At 42.3% G+C, this 27,684-nt stretch overlaps 2 protein-coding genes across 2 annotated transcripts in view; one reads left to right on the forward strand and one right to left on the reverse strand.

Annotated features, from left to right (window-relative positions):
- Nucleotides 1–23,932, reverse strand: part of PIG-O (phosphatidylinositol glycan anchor biosynthesis class O) — a 38,226-nt gene extending 14,294 nt beyond the window's left edge. The window contains exons 1-8 of the mRNA XM_077647820.1: nt 23,063–23,932; nt 19,773–19,948; nt 18,666–18,822; nt 17,990–18,172; nt 17,022–17,198; nt 14,335–14,535; nt 11,330–11,454; nt 3,648–3,942 (exon numbers count right to left, since the gene is read on the reverse strand). Of these exons, the coding sequence (XP_077503946.1) occupies nt 3,648–3,942; nt 11,330–11,454; nt 14,335–14,535; nt 17,022–17,198; nt 17,990–18,172; nt 18,666–18,822; nt 19,773–19,948; nt 23,063–23,650 (1,902 nt within the window). The 5' untranslated portion in view covers nt 23,651–23,932. The remainder of the gene's footprint in view (nt 1–3,647; nt 3,943–11,329; nt 11,455–14,334; nt 14,536–17,021; nt 17,199–17,989; nt 18,173–18,665; nt 18,823–19,772; nt 19,949–23,062) is intronic.
- Nucleotides 23,933–24,160: 228 nt separating this feature from the next.
- On the forward strand, nt 24,161–25,910 carry LOC144114223 (cyclin-dependent kinase 2-like). The gene has a single exon (XM_077647821.1). It carries the CDS (start codon nt 24,257–24,259, stop codon nt 25,163–25,165), a length of 909 nt encoding a protein of 302 aa, XP_077503947.1. The 5' UTR covers nt 24,161–24,256; the 3' UTR covers nt 25,166–25,910.
- The last annotated feature ends 1,774 nt before the right edge of the window (nt 25,911–27,684 follow it).

Below are 27,684 nucleotides of genomic sequence, written 5' to 3' on the forward strand. Positions count from 1 at the left end.
TGTTTGTCTCTAATTTCCCTCTTTATAAGCACCATACCTGCCGTTTTTTTCTCTCTTGCCAATCAACAAAGAGGGTTATGTCATTTTAAACTCCAATATTTTCAGTGAAACCATCTGCAGGGTCCCGCAAAGACCTGCATATTTTCTGCAGCTTTGTCTTCGTTGTGTGCAAGTTCTTGAGCTCCAGCTTCCTTTTCAATATTCCTGCTCACTTGCTGCTTCTTCTTAAGGCTTTTCAAACACAGGCCACACTGCTGACTAACAAGAATAATTTCAGCTTGACAGACATGCTGCATACTGAGGAGGCTGCTATGCTATCTAACTAACTGCAATGCAGATAGCTCACTGAGAAATATAATATAGTCCTGTCATGTGGTTCAAACGAATTTGCTCGTTAATGTTCAAGCATCTTTCTGTTATGCTGAGAACTGGGAACATCCCCACGTAAGATGAGTATTTTGCAGCGCACATGAAGCTTATCGTAGTGCGCCTGCTTCCAGATACATACGATCTGGTGGTGCGCTTGGAGCTTTTCAGGTGACCCTCCTTCATGTTGCAGAGATTCACCTAGCGGACAACGTATATTTGTGAAACTGGCTCCTGCACAGGCTCATTTCCTAGCTGCTAGTTACAGTGTAGCTTTGCTTCTAAAAGCTAGGTCAGAACAACCAAAATTATTCAAGGAATTTAAGGACTGCATTCAAAGTTGAGTTTCAAGGGCCCTTAAAAATCTTTCTAAAATCAAGGGTATTCAATGACTTCAAGGACCTGTACAAAACCTGCACACAATGCAGCACATCCAATGATGGCCTAATGCAGCACTGCATATCACAGCTAGTTTATTATGCTACTCCTCCAGCAATAAAGCTGATCACTCCACTGCCTCCATAACGGCATGACAAAGATAAGCTTTAGGCAAAAACATTTACCTTTTTTTAATGTTCATGACATGTCCAAAAGCTAGCTGTAGTAAGAACAGGAGTAGGTCAACTCAATATCTGTAGTTACTAGATAATCTGACTTAAACAACAAGTAAATAGGCACAACACCAAAATGAACAATCATTATCACAGATGAGGCAGATATCAGGTGAACAAATACAAGGTGTTTCAGCTAAGCAGCACTAAGTTCCGAAAAATGACAATACACTCTGCAAAGATTCAACTAGTAAAGCAAAATTTTTTAATGCACCTGATTTGCCAATTAACAAAGATAAGTGAGCCATTTTTTAATTGTTAACTTTAGCACAATACTTTCAATGTAAATGTACAGCATGTACATAAATGCCCAATTTGATTTTTGTCTTCGAAGTATAGATTTCTATTTTCTGAGCTTTACAGAAAGCCAGTGACATTTAGCAATTATTACCTGACTATGAACTCCCATGCTGCCATGTTAGAATGCCCCAGTTGAAGCAACTCTGTTACACAAAGCTGCAATGAATAAACACACCACCGGCTATAGCGATGGTTACCGCAATGAGTGATGGCACTTTGTTTTGCTACAATCATGATGCTCCAGCATGGGCACAACAACATTAGGCTGCAAGAAATTATTTGCGCTCCTGTTGCAGCTTCATGGTCCCAACAAAGTGAAGTGTCTGCACTCACTGTGGAATCATCAGTGTGACCTGGTGACCTGTTTAATGACTGCAACTTTTTATAACAGAGTTACATCAATTGGGGTGTGCCTGAGGGTTCTAGCATTGGGACACAGGAGCACACAGTCACATAACAATTTTTTAAAATTTGCGGGCTTTATTTTAAGCTAAAAAAAAACGATGCTTGCACTTTTTTTGGAGAAAATCAATATGGGCATTTCTCAACAAGCTCTACAACTGTTGCACTGAAAATTTTGTGCTAAGGTGAACAATAAAAAGTCAGCTAATCTATCTTCGTTAATTAGCAAGTCTTTTGCATTAAAAAAATATGCCGACCTGGCCAAGATTGACTGCCTATCATCCCGCACTAGTCAAATCTACGTAGAGCGTGTTGCCACTTTTTTAAAGCTTGGCACTACTTAAATGAAGCTTCATGTATATTAACAAGCTAAAATGCTTGTACAAGAAAGTACAGGTACGAGAACAGTAAATAATTAATTTGAACTTCAATGGACTGGTAAAAACGTCCAAATCATCCAAAAGTTTGACTTATCAAATGACTCCCAAAAAACTGCCATAAACTGTACACATCACAGTAAATTTATCACCTGCTTTTGAGATGAGAACTGTATGGGAATGACTATTTTTCACAGTTCGTCAATTCTTTATACTGCATGTACACTGTCAGGAGTGTCGAAGCAGAACTCTTCCAAAATGTTAAGGGCTTCTGCGGCGTCCTTCATGGTGCAATGCGATAGTGGTTAAGGCCCCTTACAAGTGGCAGTGTCATATGAGAGGAGATTCCACCATACAATCAGCGAACAACATGTGACGAGCACAGTTTTAGCACGCTGGAAGAACGGAAGAATCACGTGGGTGGAAGTGAAGAAGACACGCTGACCAAAGTGCATAACACCGTGCAGCTGGGCTCGATTGGTTGGCTGATGCGTGGCCCATAGCCATCTTCACCACGGGCTGGTGCAAAGTGCAGAGAAGCGAAACCAAAACCAAGGGGACACTGAAGTCACCTTAAAAGTGGAATGCGACAGCGTTAGAACCACTGCTGTAGAAGTACTTGGGAGCGAGTCTTTACTTCCAGCGGCTGTAAAGACATTTACAGTAGGCTGTGGATCCATGCCAACTGGAGCTGCCCGACGCACATCCAAACTAATGACGAGCAGCTGCATACTGCTACATACTGATTTAGCACGACGACCTTTGAAAACTTTCGAAAGCGCTGCAACAGGGGACACAAAGAGAAAGACAGGAAGGACAAGCACTACTATCAACTGAAAAACTTCAGTTGATAGTAGCGCTTGTCCTTTGTGTCTTTCTCTTTGTGTCCCGTTTTTCAGTTGATAGTAGCGCTTGTCCTTCGTGTCTTTCTCTTTGTGTCCCCTGTCGTAGCGCTTTAAAAAGTTTTCAAAGATGTACCAACTAGCTCAATTGTCCGTGTTACACGATGACCTTCCAATTGAGATTTTATCGCAGTGGTTCGCAATGCAATAAATATATGCAACAAATGAAACGAACAGATAGTGCATTCTACAGTACATTCACATGCATTCTGACATTACACAGCAAGATGACTACATCTTTTTATTTACTTTTCACTTAGATCTTTTTATTACACTACATCTTTTTATTCTTAAAATTTTGAAACATCACAACCTTTTCATACTTTTTCATTCTTTTCACAGTTTAATGAACCTTGCCATACTTTTTAATTCTGCCAATTGAATAAAACAGTAAGCACATGTTGGGGTGGCAGTTATGCTATGATAACCACTTAATTTCATTTACAGCAATGTCATGCACCTTGCATCATACCAAAGAAAGAAATAAAAACCACAGCACAGTAATGAAACACTACAGAGCTCCAACAGCACACTGTTCCCTGTTTCAACCAGCTCTGTTGACGCCAAGCACACAAAACAAAGTAGCACAGAAAAAGCAAAACAAGCAAGAAGAAATAGCAAAGTGGAAAGATGTCAGGTGCCTGAAATGACTAAGCCCAGCAGAGAGCAAGCTGCTGTCTGCAGCATACCTGGTGGGAACCCAGAACACCCTGGATGGTGGCAGTTGGCTTGAGCTGAATGAACCAGTGTGCCAAGAGAGCCCCCGTGGCAGCCATTAGGCCCACTCGTGCCAAAGCAGCACCCAAGCCCGAAGAAGCCGTGGGTGGCCATGCTCCCCATGCCAGCAGTAGGGCACAGCCGCTTGCCCCCAGCACTCGCTCCAGGCCCCACGCCTGAGGCTCAGAAGGGTTCTTCTGTAGCACGTTCTCCTCACATGGCAGCCCTAGGTGCTCTTCTCGGCAGCGCCAAAACAGTGCTGAAAACCTGTGCACAAAAGATGGCCCAAATATTACAAGCTTTGTTCATACATAGCAGCACTATCTCAATGCCTCCAGCGGGACAGTAGTAGTCGATGGCTTGACGGCATACAGTCCGATAAGGAATCATCGTTGCTGAAGTTCACGGGTCACCAATCATTAAAATCACTAAAAACGCTTCTAAGTGCTACAAAAACGAGGATATGTCCGCTGGTTGCCTCATTGTGAATAAGGAAGTTGTAGCGCTCCTGAAACGTAATTCTTTTCTTGACCATGGTCAGTGACCAGTGAACTTCATGGGACAATAGTAATGTGAAACAATGGTAATATTGGTAAGACTTTTTCAAGATGCTAAAGGTAGTTGGCAGCTTCCAGGAACACATAGTATCCATCAAAAATGCATAACCCAGCTGACTTCATGCCTCTTGAACTCTTTGCCTCCCTGCCATGGTGACGTTTGTCTCATGAGATAAAAAGTTACACTCACGACTGGATGATGTGCAGCACTATAAAAGTCACACCATATATTTCTACTTCCATGCAGCAGATAGGAGAAAAAAAATAGCTCTACAGTGCTACTATATATTATTAACACAACAGCATCAACACACCACATAAGTCGAAACACCATAGCCATTTTTTATGATTATGAAGACATCTGCTTTTGTGGTCATTGCAGTGATGTGCTTTCAGCTCCAGGTGGCAGAATAGTACTCCAGGCGAGTGGTGTGCTCGCTTACATAGCAGGCTTAACACTTATCTTATGAGCCAAGCACTGCCAGTCAAATCATCCGATCTACCAAATTTGTTTCAAACATGCAATCATGTATACCTAACCTTCAAGTATGCATTAAATTAACAGCCAGCTTATTTTACTGACACTATAAGCCCATGTCAAAGAAATTGCTCCTTGAACAACTATAAATATGGGTACTCTAAGTGTGCAAGTGTAATGACGCATTTCAATAATAAAAAAAGTTTCTTTCCAGAGTACAGGAAGCGCCTCCATGTACTCCCTGCCAGCATGTGAATCGATACGGCTATGAACCTGGCCAGCTATATTCAAGTACCTGATTTTTATTTTCTTTGTTTTCTTGCTTTCAGCTCAAGCTATCTTTTTCATAGCCTTCTACCAAAAAAGTTGCCCAGCTTGAAAGAAACCTGTGTCCTTAGCAGCACTGCTTGACCGCCACCACCCTGTTCGCATGTGGCTAACTAGGCTAAGCAACCCACTGTGGTTTCTGGGGGGCCGTTATCTTCAACACGTAACATGCGGAAACTCGCATTACCCGTGCAACACACCTGCCTTTGCCCCCTTGTCTCACGTGCAGACTGTGCGGAAGGAGCTGGACCTCGTGGCTATCCAGTGCGGTCTCTGACCTCACAAGGGAGGGCCCCTCCTCTCCTTCGCTAGGAGGGTGTACAGTCTACCACAGCACCCGCACCTCATCTTCCTTCTCTGCCCTGCTTGTAATCAGGCAGCTGCATACACTTCAGTGGCCTTCCTAGAAACTTTTCACCTCAAGGCCAAGATAGATAGAAGACCCTTGCAAATATACTGTACATTTTAGGCAATAAGCCCATTTCTTTGACACTTGTCACCTGGAGCTTTCTCTGCACCATGATGGTGAGTCAACAAACCTGTCGCGGTGTCCCTAGTGCAGGACAGAGTGGAGAGCTACATGTCTCTTCAGGCCTTTGCTAGTCGAGTGCGGGCATTGCGTCGCGAAACCCCCGTGCTCTGTAGTTAAATGGGTACTCAGTTCTTTCACTCTTGCATTTTACTGCAACTGCTATCGTATTTTTAATGTTCTATTTTCATTTTTATCCTTGAAATTGCTAAAACGAAAAGCACTATCAGTCCAGTTTTTTCTTCCTCATGTGTTTCTGACAGTTGCTATGAGCAAACCACACTGGTCAAACACAGAAATTCAAAGAAAGGTGAATAATCAAAATACAATCTGGTTTGACAATCAAACATGAAGAACAATTCTCAGCAATACTTCGATGGCAGTTCTCAGCAGGGCAGGAATAAGACATTTTCCACAAGTGAAAATGGCTGCCATACACAAAGCTGAATCAGGTATAAAGACAAGCACTACTACACAATAAGTGCAGTAGCATCACAAGGAGCTGCTGTTCATTTTTAACTGTTGAGGATAAGCTGAACTTGAGAAGACTAAAATTATGTTTTGCATGTGACCTATTTATGCAATAAATTTCAATTCTGTCTCTTAAAATATTTTACATGAAATGTGACAAATCAAAGTGGCACCAAGCAGACTGAATCAATGAAAGTCAACTACAAAACAAGGAACTTCACCGCATGAGCATAACACTTCCAAAGTGAATGTTAAACAATTATTTGAAGCAACTAGGCCATTGCCCTGGAAGTGAATAATGAGGGGGCTAATGGCATCAGATCATAGGGAAAAATATGAACCCCTGACCATCACAGCAAAAAGGAGAACATCACTACGAGCACAGACCAACAAAGTGGCAACAAAACGATACAGACTTATCAAGTTCAGTTTTGCAGCTGAATTAGAATGCTAAAATGCAACTCCTTGAACCTCCTATGTCAAACAGAAAGCCCAAGACATAGTCTCCAGGATTTCCTGTGTGGCAACACGCTTCAGTACCCTTACACAACCTTACACTGCATTTCTTCAAGAATTTTATTAACTGGCAATTCGAAGGCTCTATCCAAGACATCTCCTGCACAATTCAGAAAAGGTGACATGCAGGTATTGTTTATTGAAATTTTTTAGCAAATACAAGTTTGCCATGGGACCGAGGCTAAAGGTGACGTAAAAGTCACCTGACAGGGCCTTCGGCACCACAGATTACATATGCAACACAAGATGGCGGGCATGGAGCAAAACAAAACTGTCAGTCATTTGTCGTGGATACATTGCACATACAAACTCATTAAAAAAAAATACAACGCTTTACGTACATAAAATGAACAGATACAAAATAAGAAATGCGAGGACACAGCAGGAATAGGGCACAAATAATCACATATGTTCCACAAAGTATAGTTTAGTTTTTTTCCTGAAAGATGACAAGGATGATGATTGTTCAAGAAGATCAAATATGCAAGGGTAACTGCTCAGAAGGTTCGGGATTTGCCAGTGAATTAACTGCTCACCATACCCGGTTCTTATACGAGGTTTTAGAAAGTTGACTTTTCTTAAACCATAGTGTGGATCTGTATTGGTAAACATATTTAAAAGCGCACTACAATCAGTTTTGTATTGCATGTATATAAATTCGGACAGTCGTTGATTACAGAGTGCTGTTATACTTAATATCTGACTTCTTTTAAAGTACGCTGAAGCAGAGTCATATCTTGATAGATTATAAATGAAACGCAAGCCTTTTTTTTGAAGAATATAAATCTTTTCCATGCTTGTTTTCGTGCCTACTCCCCATACTAACAAACAGTACTGCACGCGAGACTGGACCGTGGAAAAATATAGTTGCTTCCTCAAATGTACTGGGAGAAGGAGGCGAAATTTATTTAGTATGCCAATGTATCGGGCAATTTTGCTGGCTACAAGGTCTACATGGTAACACCAACGGAGGTTTTCATGAAACAGCACGCCTAAATATTTATGCACTGAAACACGTTCTAGGGGGCTAGACTGGAAGGAAAGTGGTATAGCATTAATTATTAGTTTATTGACAGCTGAAAAAATTACATATTTCGTTCTATTAACATTTAACATCAGCTGGTTGGCACAAAGCCATTCCGACAAATCTTCAAGACATTTGTTTGCCACAGACATTAGAGCGGGTAAGTTTTGTGAGGCAAAAAATGCACTAGTGTCATCAGCATAGAGCAATAAATTAGAAGTTCCAGGGATAGTGATGATGTCATTAATATATATATAAGAAATAATAAAGGGCCTAAGATGGAACACTGAGGTACCCCATATTTTATGAACTCCGAATCCGAGGCAATATCATTCAAAATGACAAATTGAGAACGGTTGGACAAATAGCTGCGAAATAGCTGGAGTGCGATACCTCTTATTCCGTAGTGTGGTAATTTTTGTAAAAGTATTTGATGTTTAATTGAGTCAAAAGCTTTGTTAAAATCCAGAAAAATTCCTATGGTAAACAACTGCATTTCTATGTTATATGCTAACTTATCTTTAATGAATACTAGTGCAGATTCAGTTGATTTCCCCTTCTGGAAACCATACTGGGCTGCAGAGAGCAGTGCATTTTCAGTTAAGTGCTTAGTTAACGTTGTATTAATTACTTTTTCTACTGTTCTGGAAAACAGCGGGAGCACCGATATTGGACGGTAGTTATTGATACAGTCGGCAGCACCGCCTTTGTGAAGAACTATGACTTTAGCAATTTTCATTTTATCTGGAAATATTCCAGTAGATAATACCTGATTTGTTAAGTGGCATAGGACTTCAGAGAGAATATCAGAAACAGCTTTGATTGGCACTGCAGAAATGCCATCAAAACCAGAAGAACTGCTATTTTTAAGCCTGCTGATTAGGCAAACAATTTCAGTTTGTGTAGTCGGGTAAAGAGACATGGAGTTGGATGGGTTATATTAAATATACTTTCAACTCATAAGAACCACGAGCAGTAAAAGATCCAAAAGTTAAAAAATGTCTATTGAACTCATTGCTCAGAGCAGCACCGCCAAACATTTGGTTATTTATATTTAATTCAGCGGGTATAAAGGTATGACGTTTATTAAGTAAACTTTTTACAACGCGCCAAGAGTTTTGAGGATCATAGTAAGTATCAGCAAATTTGTTAGCATAATAGCGAATGCGTGCTTTCTTTATATCGGTACCCAACTTGTTGCGGTTTTTTTTTGTATTCCGCGAACAACCCTTTATCTCTGCATGACAAAAATTTGTGAAAAAGAGCATTTCGAGCTTTCATTCTTAGCAGTAGCTCGCAAGTAATCCAAGGTTTCCTGGCTCTTTTGCTTTTCTTTACTCTTACAAGGGGGAATGCGATATCATATAATTCTATTATTTTTTCTAGGGATCGTTCGTACAAGTCATTGGGGTTTTGGAGTGCTAAAAGTTTGTGCCAGTCTACAGCGGCTACAAGAGATCGGAACTGTTCAATACTTCTCTTTGTTATCATTCGAGTAGTGCGTGCAGTATTTTTGCATCGACAATCTGTACACCGCCCTCTTGGTACAAAGCAGAAAATAGATAAATGATCGCTGATGCCACTGGCAAGAAAACCAGCCATTGTTTTTTCGTGATCGCAACTTAACAGACAGAGGTCTATTAATGACTCAGTAATGACAGTGACATGGGTTGGGGCATTGATAACATTGGAGAAGCCATAACAAGACAGAATATCAACGAAAGTGCCAGATGCATGTGAGGGGCGAACCAAGTTAATGTTAAAATCACCCATAATTATAACAGGAAGTCCTAGCACAGAAAAGTTTTCTAGCATTAATTCAAGAATCCTGAAGAATTCTTCATAAGAACCTGACGGCGGTCTGTAAACAACGCCATACATGAATGCCCTGGATTTGACAAAAAGCGATTCAATGTTCTGGTTCAAAAGTGTGTAGTCAGATGCAACTTCATAACAAAGGCCTTGCGTAATATAAATTGCAACACCACCGCCTATTTTAGCTTTTCTGCATAAAGCTTCACATCTATAACCTTCAAAATGCACTATATCATCAGAATCCCTGAACCAGGTTTCTGAAAAACCCAAAACATCAAACTCATGCTTTAACGAAGATAAAAAACTGCAAACCTCTTCATACTTGTTACGCAAACTTTGCGCATTTAGGTGGTAAAAGGAAAAACACTTGGACTGCTTTTTCAATGATAAAGAAATGCTGCGAAAGGTTTCTATGTCATGATAGAGAAGACCAGCGTCAGGACCTGCCATTCTGCTGAAAAACCGGCCACAGCAGTAAACGCTCACCGCTTATCATTACATTTTTTCCAGATCGTGTTCTTCGTAGATCCGAAGAACCGTATCACCTTCTGCCCTACGAGCGAAAATGCGCCAGTCTTTCTGCCACACGAAGGCATAGTTATGTTCGGTTCCTTTTGAGCGGGCTAGCCAGAGTAACTGTTTGTTTTCCGAGGTCAAGTTGTCCAGAAGCTTCACATCCAAGTCCTTTGTCATGAAAGCAGTACGACATTTCATCCATTTCTGTGTTAGAGATGCCATCTAGCAATAATCACTGATTCCTTTCCAGCTTTTGCTGGCAAGCGATTCAGGGCTTCAAGATCCGAGTCCTCTAGGGTTGGGAGTTGTAGCGACGCCGCTAGGCTATTCATTACCTCGAAAGGTTTTCATGCTGTTCCTGAACGATTCCATGCACTTCCATGTTCGGTCTGCGTTTGTACTGCTCTAATTCATTCGTCAGGTAGTAGTATCAATACCACTACCTGACGAATAAGTTTTGCACCAAAAGAACTGCCCCACCCTCACCCAAGTGCTTACCCTTACCCTCCACTTGTGCAGTTTGTGCAGGCCTAGGCGGTTGTGAGCCCACGATCTACATCGTGGTAGTGTGCCTTTCTTTCCGTAAGGGTTTTCCTGGGCAGTGACTCTTTGCCCCCAACAGCGATGGCTTCCCATGGTGTGTTTGTGTCAGTGCTACCAGCTTCCACACAAGTTGCTTGTGACTAATGGTAGCACACTGGGGGCTCACGCTGGCTCTCTCTCAATACACATTTGCATGCGAGGGACTCTAAAATGCCACTGAACAGCATGCACTATCCTTCGCCCCATGAAACTTATGGCAATACTACTAAGGCAAAAGCCTTTATAGGCTCATGCCTTGCCAGTGGGGATGACCGCAGAAAAGTGTCACAGTGTAGCTATCAATCAAACTGATGACATCATTGAGATAAGGCACCAAAGCAACTACAACAGTCTCAAACAATGTGGAAGCAGTTGCACGCAGCAGCGATCAATCGAGATAAGTCTGGTGGCATCGCAAAGAAAAAGATAAAGCCTTGTGGCTTATGAGCGTGTGACGTCACTGAGTGGCGCCACCATCGTTCGTGAGGAGCGCTCCCCAGGCAATCTTGCCAGACGCCTCCTGAATGCCGATCTGGAAGGATGCCGCCTAAACGCTCTTTGTAGTCTTTAATCAACATCTTCACCACACATCAGTGACACAAGCAGCAACACCGCGCTAAAGGCTTTCGCGTCACCGCACTTTAGGTCAACAAAGCGCCCTCCTGAATTTTTATTGTTTTGTCAATCTAACCACCAACATATATACTCTACACGCTGCACATCATTCTTCAAAATCTCCAAGCATGTCCGGGGGCCCTTTAAGAAAAGGTCACTTCCTTATCACTTAATAAACGTCAATTTATAAACCATTCCAAACGATTGAATGTACCTATGCATACCTTGTAGCTGCAAGTGTTCCCACCAGGCAAAAAGCCAAGACACGGTTTCGACTTGTGTTCAAAGTGACAGAGCCCTTACTGAGGACTGATGCCACTAACAATGTTTGGAACAGGAACAAAACCACCTGCAACAAGTATGCACAATATCCTGTTAGGAATCATACATTCAAATAATCTTTGATTACAAACTCTCCATGGACAAAAAAAACTGCACACATGACAAGAAGTAAGCCTCAAATTTTAAATTTTCACACGAAAAACACTGCAACATAAATTCAACAGCAGGAGCGCTAGTTAAGTTAGGTGAGCGAATGCTATGCCTTCAACAACAGAGTTTCTTCACAGTACTCCAGTATATAGCTTTATAGAAGCAAGCATGAATGCTTGAGGTGTAAGGTGTAAAAACAGCACAGAAATATTAACAATGAATAGAAACCCCACACAAACACTACACAGGTGAACAATTCCCCCAGCTTTCATTTTAAAGAAAAAGATGCACTGCCTCTACATCACTTTTACTCTACGCAGAATAAGATACATTACTGCAGCTCCATATTTATGCAGTGTCCCTGTCACCATATATAGACTGCTATGCATAAATTGAAGCAAAGTTCTTCAAATGTGGTGCCTTTTGCAAGAATACTACTTGGGCAGTATTGTAGATGGCTGCTTAGTTTACTTAGCAGTATGTACTTCCCTAAATTTTTAATTTAACTGTTCCTTTTCACACTGTACAACTTTTTAATGGAAACCCTTCACACATTTTCAGCTAGCATTAAGTAACTTTTATCTACAAATAATTTATTTAATCAAGAAATAACAAAAAATATCTGCATGAGATTACTTAAATAGCAACAATGCTGCACAAGTTTTAGTCTCAGAGTTCACCAGTTTTCTAAAAATGCTGATTCAAGCTGCACGAGTCTTTCTTCATACAGGGTTTATTTATTTTATTTATCGAATACCTGCATTGCCTTCCTGGCATTACAGCAGGGGGGGGGCAAACACAAACGCTTGTAGGTACAATGAACATGATACACCAAAAAACATACATACAGCCACATCGAAATCAAGCCCTCAGGGCATGGTAAAATACTTCGCTTGATGAGAGCGAAACGATTTCATGTGATAGCTCATTGCACTAGCGAATTGTTCACGCTTTTAAAAAATGAATGCCGAAAAGCATCAGTCCTGATCGAAATTAAGCTTTACTGATTTCTTAAAATTAGGCACTGAGAGGTACGTGAAATCCACTTGTGCATATAAGTTAAACAACCAGGGGGACACAAAATACGGTGATAATTGTCAATGTTAGGCACCTAAGTAAAATATATTAACGAACTTTTTAGCCACTCTGGCTAGCATGAATGTTTGTATTGGAAACATGGAGGCAGTCGCATTTCTACGCTGCTCCATTTGGTAAAATTCTAAAGCAGGGGTTCTCAATCTGGGTTCCGCGGGCTGCTTTTGTGGGTTCCGCAAGCACCCACACTGGCCCGTCTCCCTTTTCCGGGACACTTATGGCAGGCGTGTGCGAAGCAGACACAGTACCTGGTTTGTTGGAACTCATGTCAGAACGTTCGCTCTTATTAACTCATTCTTCAGTTTCGTGCCGTCCGCAGCACAGACCTTAGCAGCACACAAAAATCCTGCACGCCAGTAATGGCATCACGCGTTTATGTTATGAGGGGAGCGCCGATGACAGTGGCTCACCCGGTGAACTTGGCAGCGTGCCAAGACATTGCTGCACCCAGCTGTGCTAGTGCACATATGTTAAATGCCGACTCGATGGTGTGGAAGGGACATGGCGCACAAGGCAACGTGTGTTACGTGCAATCGTGTTCGTGGCTATTGCAGTGAGGGCCGCACCCAACCAAGAAAAAAAAAACACGTGTGTCTCGTCGGGCGTTTTTCCAGACGATTTGATGGCATTGGCGGCGCCAGGATGAAGTTTTGCAGCCAGCAAGTCCATCTGCGCTGCAAAGCCAGTATCTGTCAAAATTAGAAAAAAACACACACACACACAGATTCCGTGCTGATGAAAGCCAGACGAGGCTTTCGCATACACGCAGCCCAGTCAAGTGCACAAGTGTGAGGGAAGTTTGTTTTATGACTACAGTTTTCTGCGCTCTTGTCTTGGGATTAGTGAAATATGGGCAATGAATAAAAAACTTATTGCTGAAAGCAAGAAAAACAAATACTTACAAAAGTGAAAAAGAGCTGAAGAAAGCACAAGGGTCCAATCACAAGCAACACCGACTGACACTGATGCTTGTGATGCTCAATTGTGGGGGGAATTCCTTGGCACATGTTGAGGGCTGTTGGGGTTCCTTGAGGCCAAAATGTTTGAGAACCCCTGTTCTAGAGCATGCGTGTTCAGAGATATTCACCACCCAATGTTTCCACTGATTTCACATAATTATGCATGCAAGGCAGTGGCAGTGGACCCGAAACTCCTTCCTAGTGTGACACAGCTGTTGCGTTGCGCATTTTTCCATTTCGATAGCCAAATGCGAAAGGGAAACAGGTATCAGCTTCACCAGCTGCTCTTCACCACTGGCAAATGAAGCATGCCGTCACGACGGTAGGAGTTTCGCACTGATCATCACCACCTTGCATGCGCAATTACACGGATCGAGCTGAAAATCTGGATGCATATCTCAGAACATACGAGTGCTAGGAGAATTCTACCAAATGGAATTGTGTAGGAATACGACTGCCTCATAGTTTCCAAATTAAACATACCCGCTTATTGCATTAAAAAAAGTTTAGGAATCAATTTTAGTTAATTAGGTGCCTGAAGGTGACAATTATCTCACTTTGTGTCCTCCTAGCCACACGACGTAGTGCAGAGGTGGATCTCACATACCTCTCACCACCTAATTTTAAGAAATCTGTAAAGCTTAATTTTGATCACCCAACATATGTATCAGCTAATAACTCTGTCACATACACTGCAGAATGGCATCTTTTAAATGGCCCAATCAGTTGATGAAATCACTAACCTTGTGCTCAGCAACAGAAAAGCTGTTGGAGAAGGGCATCAGCAGCCAACAAACAGCACAAACATATGCAGGACTCCTCAGTAAGTCATAGATGGATTTTCCTCCAGTTTGACCATAGCAGAAGCACAGCAGCAGCAATGATCCAAGCACAGTTATTGCTAGGCCGGCGTACATACGGGGGATGTCAAATGTGGCCCAGACCTAAAACAGAGAAAAGATGCCACAGCGAGCCTGCTTTATTGCCACTGGAGGTGTTTCTCTTCCAACAAAAAATGACAAGCGTGCTTTCTGTGTGATGGTGCACTTCCCGCACATTTTGAGAATTCCTGGCAAGATAAGCTGAACTCATGACAGTGACATGAGAACATCAAGCTCATTTAAATGGACCCTGAAATGATTTTGATGGGCATATTCTAGAGCAACAGATCTGTAGAGGTGGTCTTTTTGGATATTCGAGTCAAATTTGAAAGCTCTGCGTGGACCCTGTAATTTAAAAATAATTTTTAAAAATCGCTGCTCGCAGTAGCTCGCAACCAATTAGGGTGACATCTCACCGCGCGTCCCCTACCACAATGACATCAGGAAAGCCAGCCTTCAAGCTCACCTTGTGTGCCCACTGACGTCACCGGGGTAGGGGACGTGCGGTGAGGTATGTCACCCTAATCGGTTGTGAGCTACTGCGAACAAAGATTTTTAAAAATTATTTCTAAATTTTGGGTCCACACAGAGTTTTCAAATTTGACTCGAATACCCACAAAGACCACCTCTAAAGATCTGTTCCACTAGAATATGCCCGTCGAAAACATTTCAGGGTTCCTTTAAAAGCACATTACTAAGAAATACAGTACACTCCCTTAAAGACGAACTTGAAGATGTCAGAGAATTTGTTCGTCTTAACAGAAAGGCCCCTAAAAAAGATACGTAAGCATGCTAGGTGTGTCCATGTATATTTTACCTGGAAGCAATCAATAAAATATCCCTTCGGAGTGAGGATAATTGCAAATAGAGCATTTATTGCACTGTGCTGAAGTGAGCTGAGGACACAGCAACTTCACTGTCTCCTTTTCCCACTGTATAACACAGTGGCTGCTATTTGTGTGTTTTTTTTCTTATTTTTGTTTTCCATTCTGCTCCGAGCACTTCAGAGGTGCCCAGCAGTGTAGCCGTGCACCTCTCTCTTATCTCGATCCTTCTGCAGCATAACTGTTACCAGCACCACGAGAAGGCACACCATGCGCCTTTCTGTATGCCATAGATGATGTGGGTCGTGTCAATATCTATCCATCTCAGCACCGTGATAATGTGAATTGCGATGCCATGTCACTTGAAAATGCGACCTCGCAGTTTTAAGCCCCAGTGAATGAGCGGGTGCACTTTGGCAATAAAAGCCTTTTAGTCTATGGGAGAAAAGCCTTTTAGTCTACGGGAGGCAATGCACGGCACGTGATGCACACGCAATGCCAAGATCTGGCCACGTCGGGTCTCTGTACCAGGGCAGGTGCGATGGGGCAACAAGAAAGTGTGCCCCATCTTGTTGGCGTACACTGTCTTGTGTAGAAGTATTTTAAATATTTTTTTATTTCCTTGACAGTGCCGCGCAGATGCCCTGTGAGTGTTGCTGAATGGGGTCACCATGGTTTGCAGCCGCTGTGAAAGTTCATCTTAAACCTAAGGACATGCGAAAAAGTAATCCAAAGCGGATTTTTTTTTTCAAGTCTATGAGAAACCAACCAAATGGTCTCACATTCTTCATCTTATCCGAGAGTTCATTGTAAAGGGGCTCTAAAAAACCTTCTGACGACGGTATACAACTCTCCTCAAACTAGCTCAAACCCTACATTGTGTTGTCCTGAAGATCTGCGCCAAACAATACACTTCCACACGCAGCAAAGAACCCACAATTGCAAGCAAAAGTTGGCAAGCCCTTTCTGGATACTTTTTCATACTCGTGCCCTCCTCCGTCTCACGCGTCTGCGTATGTCGGTTAAGAGATGACTGTTTGTTAGATTTTTTTCGGACGTCACGCAGCTACCATGACCGCATCCAGTCAGCCGCATTTGCCTTGGCTGGTCAAAGAGCTCCAACCCCTCGGGGAATTCCCGCATGCATTGGCAACCAGTTGACAAATGTGACAAGAGGAGGGGGAAAGGCATGTAGGCATTGAAATTCAAATTTGGCTACGGATAACTCAGCTTCTAACAAACACATTAAAAAAATTCTTGCTGGAGAAATTTGTGAAGCGGCGTCCTTTAACATGCCAGGCATACTGCACCTTTAATGACAGCCTTTTTCAGAGCTCCTTTAACCAAGTTCATCTTAATGCGAGTCTACTGTAGTTGACCTCTGTGTGCCTATGATTTTAAGCTGCCTCATTATATGTGGAACTAAATAGTGTCCTCAACAAAAGCCAAAATTTAATAGAGAATCTAGATCCTTGCAGTTAGAAAAATAACACACACATATCAAGAACTTTATCTTGCAGCAATGTTAACAAGGACACAAAAGTAGACAGGAAGTGGCAGCTAACAAATCAGCTAACCTTTTTCCATTACTTTAATCCTTACTGCATCCTTCAGCACAACTTCGCCCATTGATGCTCTGCAGCAATGAATCGCATTTAAAAAAAAAAAAGCAGTAATGCAAGAAGAGAAGGAAAACAGGTTTACATGTAAGACAAGAGCTTTTACCTCCTGGGCTGCATGTCGAGCATCCTGCAGGAACACCAGAGAGGCATTAACAAATATCCTGGCTGCTTCAGGGCTGTGCTTCCCACCCACACATCGGTCCCACAGCTGTTGCAGCTCTTGAAGCCTCAGCTCTGGTCGCAGGGGAGTGTTGGGAACTTTGCCTAAGTAGCGTGCCACCTGGATAATTCAGTACTTTCTGCCTCAATGTCATCATGATCACATTAAATACCAGTAGCACTGAGACAACTCATATACTGCATTCTCTCCTATTGTTGTTTATTAGCTGCCATGTTGTATTAATACAGCCTTATAATAAACTCTAACACATTTCCAACCAAAACCTTTAACTTGAAATCCAACGTTCTGGAGCCGGCTCGGCTCCGAAACGTTGGGTTTCAAATTAACGGTTTTGGTTTGAGGTTTGTAGAGTTTATAAGTCTTCAAACCCAACCAAATAGGCAAATCTGTCACAATGTTAAGTTTTCAGTCTAATACAGCCTTTGAATACCAAAGCAATGCCTGGACACAGAAAAGCTCCAGATTATGTTCAACTGCATCAGCTTGTTTAGCATGCATAAAAACTGCAGAATATCAGAAGTTTTTGCATTTTTTTTCCTGGTTTAATTCAGCAATCAAGGCTTGACCTTGGACACATTATCTAATGCCAATCCATAATCGTGGCAGCCACGCTGCCAAAGATGTAATGGTAAAATATCTAAAACGGTAGATTTTACATCCGGCAGCAGCTGCATGCAATGGAACACTTTTTTGTTTATCTACAGTCATATGGCAGTGCAGTGTGGGTTTTTCAATTAAGTAAAACCAGCTAGAGCATGTCAAATACCCACACACAGGTGCTGCTCAAGCATGTCTACTATGACCTCACCACAGATACAACTAGGCATATCAGTGATGACCATGGTCCAGGCCATATGCCTGATGTCCAGAAAGAATTGGCTGACATATACCTGTTGCACGTTCAGCCAAAGTGGGAGCAGTTGTACTGGACCAGCATGCTTTGCACTGACATCTGGGAAAGCTTGCAGCAGCAGAGAGCCAAGGTTTGAGTAAGGAATTGGGACATCTAGGAGCATTGCTAAAGTGGGCACCAGGTCCACCTGTGCTACAGATGGCACGTTGGTCACGTCAGGCTGCAATCATCAAATGAAAATTACTCTGTGTAATTACAGCAACACCAAAAGACAAACAACACCTACAACCATGATGCAATAAAACTGTGATAGCCTTGTTCTGTTCTGAACTGTTGATGTCTCTAAGCCACCCTGTCCTACCAAGGCATCACAAGCTCAATTGATTAACCACCAGCAGATGAACTAGTTCTTACAGCACTGTCCTCGCTGTTTCTAAAATTTATTCAACATGTAACACTTGCCTCCAACTTGTGCAGGCACAGTGCAGTAATGTGGACTCAATGTACTTGAATGAGGCAGGCACAGAATTGCTGCAAATTATGTTCTGCTACTGTATATAACTACTGCAACAGATGCTAAAATATCAGCACATACCTGTAATAAATAACAATCTAAACGAATGCAATGCAGCTAATGCACAGAAGCACTAAGAATGTCACTCGGCCATCAAGCATCCAATCAGGCTATTAACTGGCCTCATCAAAAAGCTCACCTTGCTGTCAAGGGTCAGAAAGGGTTTCTTGGCATGCAGGAAAAGAACTGCTTCCACTTCATCTTCTGTTTCTCCACCATGGTCACCATCAATGGTCATGCCATGGTCACTCATCACCACTAGCAGAGTGTCCTCAGTGAGTTTTGAAGCCACTGATCTAGCAAACACCAAGGAAGAGGAGAAAAGTGTGGCGATAAGGTGACAACACACAAAAACCTATCAGCACAAAGGATTACACAAAAAGTGCTTGTGATTATGTTGGAGTTAATATGTATGCCACTTCAGCAGTACATTTGCATGTTAACTGCACAGGGTTCCCAGCACAATGTCAGCCAAGGCTTCAAAGAAAATACTGGTACTGATCTTAGACGTAAAAAGTATATCCATGGATGTTTATACAGCTAGCACAAGCAAAATCATCTCCTGGCGGATGGTCTTTTGCACCATGACTACCATCGAAAACTTATATGCAAAATTTCTATGCTACGAATAAAAGTAACAGAATGAAATAAAATATTAAAGCCAAGAGGTATCAACCATCACCAAGGACTAAACTGCACTGAACAGAAAAATTTGACCGGTTTACATTTGAAAAATGTAAGGCCTTCTGCTATTAATTCAAACAGCATATGTTTATGCAAAGGAAGTTTGGGATATGATCACACCATGAAGAGGTGCACTTGGGACTGGACATAGTGCACATTAATTTCCTGTGCATGGTCAGTCTTATACAGTGACTAGAAAAAAAAATCTGATCACTCTTTTTTCATGGTTAAAGACTGTTGGCTTCTTGTTTCATGTTCATTGGATTTTTGTTTCAGAAAAGAATGATAAAGAAAAATGAAGTGTTTGCTTTTGCAAGGTCTAAAATTATAAAGGTTAATGTGCTCACAGAATGTTTCAACAAATTTCGTAATCTCTGAACACACACAATCAACTTCCAACCTTAGCAAGACATTTAAAATTACTTTCATAATATTACCAGGCAATCAGACTGCCCAGCAAAGTTGTTCTTGGATTGGCTTGCAGTAAGCAGCATAAAGATGGCCACAGAAGGAGGAGGCGACAACCATTCTGTTAATCTAAGCTTAGTTTCTGCTTGCCCACCTTATCACCTCGTCAAGTTGTGTGAGCTTAGCAGCCATGGCAGGATGATTTCGCCCCAGCCAATGACCACAATGGTCCACACCAAGAAAATGGGCCACTAGAACATCCCACTTGTCTGGATTCTCCAGCTCTGGATAAAGGTGCTCCAAAACACCGTTGTCAACAGTGTGTAGATCCTGCAAAGCAGCAAACCAGTCAGTCATACTTGTGCAACTTGCTTACAGGCTTGCACTAATTTTGCTGTGAATTTCTGCACAGGGCTTGTTTTTACCAGTTTGATCACACGAGAGTGAAATGCCATCCACCTAGAAGTTTAGAAGGACTTTGGTGTAGGCCAGTTGGTATGACATCATGAAGGGATGAAAATCACTGTGTTCAAAAGGGTGGCAAACATGCCTACACAAAGATATGAATGCAGCTGTCACAAACCTTACAAGTAACAATAAAATTTTTTATGTGTGTCCAGGATCAAAAGGCAATGAAAAGCATAAAATAAAGACCTCCCCCTGTAGGACCTTGCAACTGCATTATGGAGGCAGTAAAATGAGCCTCAATGAATATAAGTATATGTTGCTTGGCATAAATTAAAAGAGGCACAACATGTGCATCTACAACAGTATTGCAAATGCAGTACCACATCCATATACCAAGGCTCTAAGTCTCTGCTAAGGCAGGAACAAATACAATCAGGACAACACAGCATGTTCCATTTAAAACTATTTGTAACTATACACAAATAAAAAGGTTTTTCTTTCTCTCTGTGTTCGTTCCTTGTACATACATATGTGTTTGAGAGAGAGAAAGAAAGATGAGGTAAAGTACAGATACGCAGAAGTGAAACTGAACTCAATGCGCAGTTTACAGTTATAATGACCATCCCAATCTCCAAAAGGAACCAATAACCGAATTTTAAGGATTCAATTTTTTTCACCTTTTTTTTTCTGTAATAGAATGTACTCCACAACTCTTTTGTTAGACACAACACTGAATATTTTTACCACGAACTTTTGATCAGTGGATGTACTCATTTTTATGTATTGCCATGCAGAAAACCAATATCAGAGAATGCACTACCAATTGTATGTCACCAAAAGTAGAAACCAAACACTAATATGGCCCCGGCCACCAGACAGTAGTCACACTGCTTTAGGATAGCGCAGCATCCACTTACATTTCCATATGCAAAGCCGTTACAACACACTAATGTAGTATGCCTCGTCAACAACAGTTTTTGTTGACTCTTATATCTGCCACTTCGACCAAGAAATACAATACTTTATCGCACTTAAGTGACAGCTCAAAGCCCTTCATCAAAAAGGAGAAGAGACAGCCACTTATAAACCAATACTTTTTATTTTTTTTCATTGAAAAAGGCATTGAGGAGAGTGCAAACTATAATAAAATATGACCAACAATCTCGAATGCAAAAAGATGTGCAGGCGATTATATGATGTGATGCAACAAGTTTGCATTAGCAGTACTCGTTGTACATTTCGCTTTTACATGGATCGCTTTTCCATTGCGTCCTTGAATTTCATTACACTCTGGTGGGGTGGAGTGAAGGTGAGTAGTTTTCATAACAAAATAAAAAATAAAAACTGTGATTCCTGAAAAAAAAAAAAAAACTAAACCAGGACCACAATCGCTGACGGTCAAACCGGTGCACATAGCAACCGCAAGCAGATACTAATCCCCTATATTAAAACACATCCATCGCTGCGACCACCTTGAAATGTGTGGCTATGCATGATCTTGTTCGTGCTGCTGCGGTCGCACACTGTACCAGTTGCGCTTTCTAAGTAGGCTATTTATTTTCGGAACACTTAGCAGAAAAGTTTGGCTATGAATGAATTTGGACACGCACAAATTACACTGCTAAATATTACTAAATCTCAACCATCGGGGTTTCTTGAATAGGCATTCTAATGGATGCACATTGACTTGATATTTATTTTTTCCAAAGCTACAGGTAATATAGAAGGCCACCAACAAAGTGAAAAATTTAGCCTACCTGTCCACATCAAAGCACGTGGTGCCAAGGTAATGTTCTTGAAAAGTATCTCTCCATATTTTACACAACACACAAAATGCCTGAGTTCATGTGCTTATTTCTATATGTACTGTCAAGGACAAAAAGTCTCCAGGACGCGTCGCCGGGAACGGAAGCTGATAGCTCTGCGATTAGCCATGGGCTGGAGACCATACTTGTCGAGGTGAAAGTCGGACTCGTGAGCTACGATCTGTGATAGTGACAGCAGGTGATCGCTAACAATCATGGCAGCTATTAGCTAAAATCGCTTGTCGCGCGTCCTGGAGAACTTTTTCCCCCATAGTACATTTTGTCTGAAGGCGTTATTGTAAGGGACATTTAGGAAGAAAACGAGGAATGCAAACTCACTGGATATGGAAGAGTAGAGATACATGAATACAATGATAGAGATACAATTAGAAAACACAGGTCAACGGTTGTATACATAAATACTGTCGCAGCACAGGCACAAAAACGTGCTCTAGTCTGAGATAGTTCGCAGGAAAACTGAAACAGTTGTTTGGCATAAGAATTCACAAATAATCTTCTGCAGTTATCTTTTCCTAAAGTAATACGAGTTGTCGGTTTGAGATCTGCATTAAAAATAGTCCCGGCCTTTCTGCTTACTACTTGATTACCAAATGAATATCTAAGAACCTGTGTTGAAGTTCAAGAGTGTACCAAGAAATGGAGGGTTCCAGTCCGTGATGCTGACACTGCAAGACTGCATAACAAAACATGTAGAACCATTTTTAATAGCCTCTAGTTTTTTCGTGAAAAAATTAGTTTTAGAGTTTCGTACTGCATATTCCGGCACCAAATTAACTAACGAGAGAAGAATTTGGCTGAAACATGAGAAGTCCACTGTAGGTATATCTTATGCACAGAAAATGCTGCGAGTTCACTATATATGTATGGTACTGTGCATGTAATGTTGACATAAGTTCAAAGGAACCTATGCACTGCAAGGCGAGTCAACTTCTGTGGGAGTTTTAGTCAATACAGCTACAGTTCCTATGCTACTTTTGACACCCTTTCTCATGCATAGGTGGGCAGCATGAAGACTAGGGAAAACCCACCTAGTGAAAATAAACGTGGGAGCAAAACAAAACCAATTGCAAGCAGTTCAATGACGCAGCTCTACATGAGAAACGCTTACTATACTGACGCACTCCAACTATGTTACTCAAGCTTTTGGCAACTGACGCACCAAAGTCCGCAGCTATAGCTGCGACAGCCAACGTTACAGACATAGCCTTACCTTGACAACAAACGAAGGGTACGGGTATGCACGGGCAAATGTACCCGGGAAGAGATTCACCCAAGCGTCATCGCCCATGAAAATTATCTTCTTACCGATGCTGAACAACTGGTAGACTAAATTATCTTCCCGCACTTCAGTCTGGTAAAAATTAGTTCCTGCGTCAATAAATGTAGGAAGCCCACCAGTCATCAATGCTTTCAGCCTTTGCACAGTTGTGGTAGGAGCGTCAGCGACAAACTTGAACAGCGCAGAGCGCTCAGGGCCGGTATTAGCAGACAACTCGGAGAAAATAGGCATCTTGTTCCGATAATATTCATTTTCATCCCATGGAGGCCCATATAGGGTAAATTCTAGCTTCAGGGCATCGATGAGCAAAATGACTGCTTTCTTGAACTTTGCCGGATTCCAGCAGTGCACACTAGACAAGGTCGTGGACTCGCCAGAGGACCGGTAGAAGACTTCTTTGTCGGAACATTGACTGTGTTCTTCAACTGCTTGCCTTTGTAGCAGGAAGCCGCAACAAAACAGGCAGACACCACACACAGCAATGCCTAAGCCAACCGCTAATGCCACAGAGCGGTACATTTCGTCACCAAAGGCTGCCTACGCAAGGATTGGTGAGCATGTTATGATGAAGGGCATGCGAGTGTGCTGGGCCGAACTGCCGGAGAGCGCTATCATGAGGCCGGCATTCGAAAGGGGCTGAGCCAAACCTTGCAAAAACAGTACGCGTGTAGGCAGCAGCTCTTTCACCTTAACGCAACGATTTCACAGGAGCTTCTAAGAATGCACGAGCAGTAGACGAGCAATCAGAAACCATTCAAACATTCTGCCCGCAAACAAGAGCCGCTTTGTGGCCACTACGTTGGATTGGCTTGAATTCAAAGTTTTATCATGGGCCAAAAAGCTGCATTCATGATGTTTAAAGTTATTTGAATAATAATATTAATTTGCTCTATTTCTTTAGCGTTTTTGTTATTTTTGTTTATACTTGGTTATTTCTGGCGATTGTAGCGCTCAGTGGCCATGGTGGCGAACTGTTGTAAAGGAAAATATTTGGAAATATCATAGCCAGCATCATCATCACCATTTTCGCGCGCGCGAAAGTGCATTCGCCTGCATTCGCTACGTGCGCGCTGAAGCAACTGAAGCCTTGTGGTTATAGTGTTTTATTCCTGTGTTCAAGCCTTAATGGAAAACGGCTTCAATGACAAGTTTCAGAAAATCGGGAAAATTGGAGAGGGAACCTATGGCGTAGTGTACAAGGCCCGTGACAAGGCTACAGGACAGTACATCGCCCTGAAAAAAATACGGCTCGCACATGAAGCCGAGGGTGTACCGAGCACTGCCATACGAGAAATCGCCCTCTTGAAAGAACTCCGCCACCCGAACATCGTGCGTCTTCTCGATGTCGTCCCGCATGACAAGAAGCTGTACCTCGTGTTCGAGTACATGTCAGAAGACCTCAAGAAGCACATGGACAAAGCGGCGTCGACTAAGACGCCGCTGACCGCGCAGCTAGTGAAGAGCTACCTGTGGCAACTCTTGCAAGGTATCGCCTACTGCCATTCTCACCGCATCTTGCACCGTGACCTGAAACCGCAGAACCTGCTTATTGATCTCGAAGGGAACATAAAGTTGGCCGACTTCGGCCTGGCACGCGCTTTCGGAATGCCTTTACGCGCCTACACGCACGAAGTCGTTACGCTCTGGTACCGAGCACCGGAGATTCTGCTGGGTACACGTCTTTATGCGACGCCAGTCGATGTCTGGAGCATCGGTTGCATCTTTGCTGAAATGCTTCTGCTCAAACCACTCTTCCAAGGCGACTCCGAGATCGACCAGCTCTTCCGCATCTTTCGTACCCTCGGCACTCCCGACGAGGATTCTTGGCCAGGCGTAACCAATCTTCCTGACTACAAACCCACCTTCCCGCGCTGGGAGCCGCAGTCGCTTGTGAACATCGTCACAGGCCTGGACCGCGACGGTGAAGACCTCATTATGAAGCTTCTCGTTGCCGATCCCGAGGCCCGCATACCAGCCAAAACAGCGCTCAGCCACCGCTACTTTCGAGATGTTACCATTCAGCGGCCTCAGTAACTTGAGAAAAACCAGTCACAAGAGAAGGAGTGTTCACGCCACAACGACTGGCGTGTCTCTTGTCTTTTGTGACTGTTTTTTTCTTTCAAGTTACCATGAACCAACTGGCCCGCACTTCAACCCCTCAGCAGCCTCAGTGCTTGTGAACCTTTGTTCTTAGCATGGCGCTGCCTATCCTCACCTCCTACACCTCGCCCTTGTTTTCATTTTGGTGTTGAGCTGTGAATTCTGCTCCCGTGCTTATTGTTTGTTCTTTATTGTATACCTGCTTCGTTCTGCGGTAAATTGGTTAGCACCTTTTCTTTCCAATTTTTTTCCGCATTTTGTCATGTTTTTGAGCATGAGTTTTGTGAGCGAAAAGCATAAATAGCTATTACCAGTGCTGACATTTAGGTTGAATACGCTGTATGAGGTAGCAGTGTGGAGTTACAAGCAACTGTTCACATTTACTGTTCAAACAACAATATCTAGAGATATATTTGTTTGTCACACATAAGGACACACAAGTGCCTAATGACATTTGTTGTAGATTAAATCTGAACTATCAGGCTTTTACAGTCTAACTGTAAACTATCCTATTAAGTTATGAAACCTGTGACTGCCATTCTGTGCTGAATTCTTACTGCCACCAAAAGAAACAATGCACATGAAACTGTATTTGCATTGTGAGTGTGGGATACATGTTTTGTAAATAAGTAATAACATAAGGGTTTTCATGAATAAAAGTACTGTTTTCAATGCATCAGACCTTATCAAAAGCATGAATTTTACCTTGCAAAGTCTGTTCTTCGTTGTCTAAAGTATTGTCTTGCCAGGTGGTTTCAGGGTGCGTTGGTCTAACAGGCACATTTCAAGCTGACATTGCTTGAACATGAGAGCAAACACAAGCACTTCTGACATTTTCTTGTCTTTGCTTTTATGTTTGTTTTGCTACGTTTAAGAGATTGTACTGTCGGGGACAAGTGCCCAGGACAAGCAACCGGCTACCAGAGCGCATACCTTTGTTATCGGCTGGTGGTTTTAGACCACTTTAGTGAAGGTAAGAGGTGCACTTCGGTTTTCTAATTTGTGCTAGTTGATGAGTCTATTGTTGGCAGTCATGTTTCCTGGAGACATGTGACCGATAGTATATGTTATTATGTGTGTGTGATATCAAGGACTTATTGAAGAAATACTGGTCCGAGTTGTACAAAAATGCTAGGTGTTTTAATAGATAGTTTTCACGTGGTGTCACAGGCGTCATCTTTGGATACTGGTGGATACTTCCACAGTGTATGCGGGAACCAGTTGGCGGTAAGTGGACTAGCAAAATTCCCAGGTTTTCACTGCGCTTTCTAGTCCAGAAAAGGTGGCAACCGCATTACGTCGGTGTAAACTATGTATAGGTGAGCTTTGCACAGAAAATATTTGTAGTCTGGCTGCGTCGGGCGATTTCCTGTTTAGATAAGCTTTACTGCATGTGTGCAAGTACTGGCAGAAATAAGCAAAGAAACAGTTTGGCCAAAAATGATTTTTTTCAAATAAGGAAGTTGTTAGATGTCATTAAAAGGTCAATAACCAAGTTATATCTAAGATGCAAGGTGAAAATCGGGCTAACGTATTTATTTCTGTCTACAGATTACAGATGTAGATCTTGCGTTTAGTCTGAAACCAAAATGACGTTTTGTGTGCAAGGCACTTTGGAGAGGTATCAAAAGTTAGTGCTCTTTGAAGGAAAACTCTTCCAGAAGGACTAATGCATACATAATCCTGTACCAACTATGATTAGTGCCAATTCAAAGTTGGTACTTGTCATTATTGTGTACTAAAGGAAAAATGGTAATTAGAATTTCTTCAGTGAAGAAAACTACAATTGAACTCTAAGGAAATTGCAAAATAGTTGATATATAAAAAATGGCAAAAGATATGTTTATCTATAGCCTAAAAGCAAGAATACATTGCACTCGCGCTAGTGATGCACTTCTTGACGTGCTGTGCGCCGGTGTGTCGCCGGCGCACCGCTTCATATCAGAGCCACAGCAGACGGTGCCTTGGAACTAGTCCCTGCCTTTTCTAACATATTATAAAATGCTATAAAAAGAATAACCACTAATTAAAATTACGGTACAGCTGGTTTCTGCAAAGCCTTCGGCAGAGGAGCAAGCGAAGCACGCCACGCAAGGGCCGCCGCTAGGTTTTAGCAGGTGACAGTGATGTGGCGTGGAAATTGAGTACAAGAGAGTGAAGGCCACCCTCAAGCACACTGCGTTCACCTTGCCACGTGGTTTTTAGCTAGCGCTACTAGAGGTGCCCAAGGCAGCGCAGCTGATTAGTCTCTGCGCTCGAAGAGTGATCGAAGAGTGCCGTTAGAAGCACTACTTGCAGGAGCATTGCACAGCAACTTTCCTGTACTTTTACATGGGATTTTCAAGGGGATAATTTGTGTGCTCGATATATCCAATAATTCAAAATATCCAGGCTTGACTGCATTGCTAGCAAAGTACCAAAAGTGAACTTATGATTTGTGAGTGACGTCACCA

This window comes from Amblyomma americanum, chromosome 1, assembly GCF_052857255.1.
Source record: "Amblyomma americanum isolate KBUSLIRL-KWMA chromosome 1, ASM5285725v1, whole genome shotgun sequence".
NCBI lineage: Eukaryota > Metazoa > Arthropoda > Arachnida > Ixodida > Ixodidae > Amblyomma > Amblyomma americanum.

Coding starts and splice junctions, on each gene's coding strand:
- LOC144114223 (XM_077647821.1), top strand. CDS start 24,257: ATGGAAAACGGCTTCAATGACAAGTTTCAGAAAATCGGGAAAATTGGA.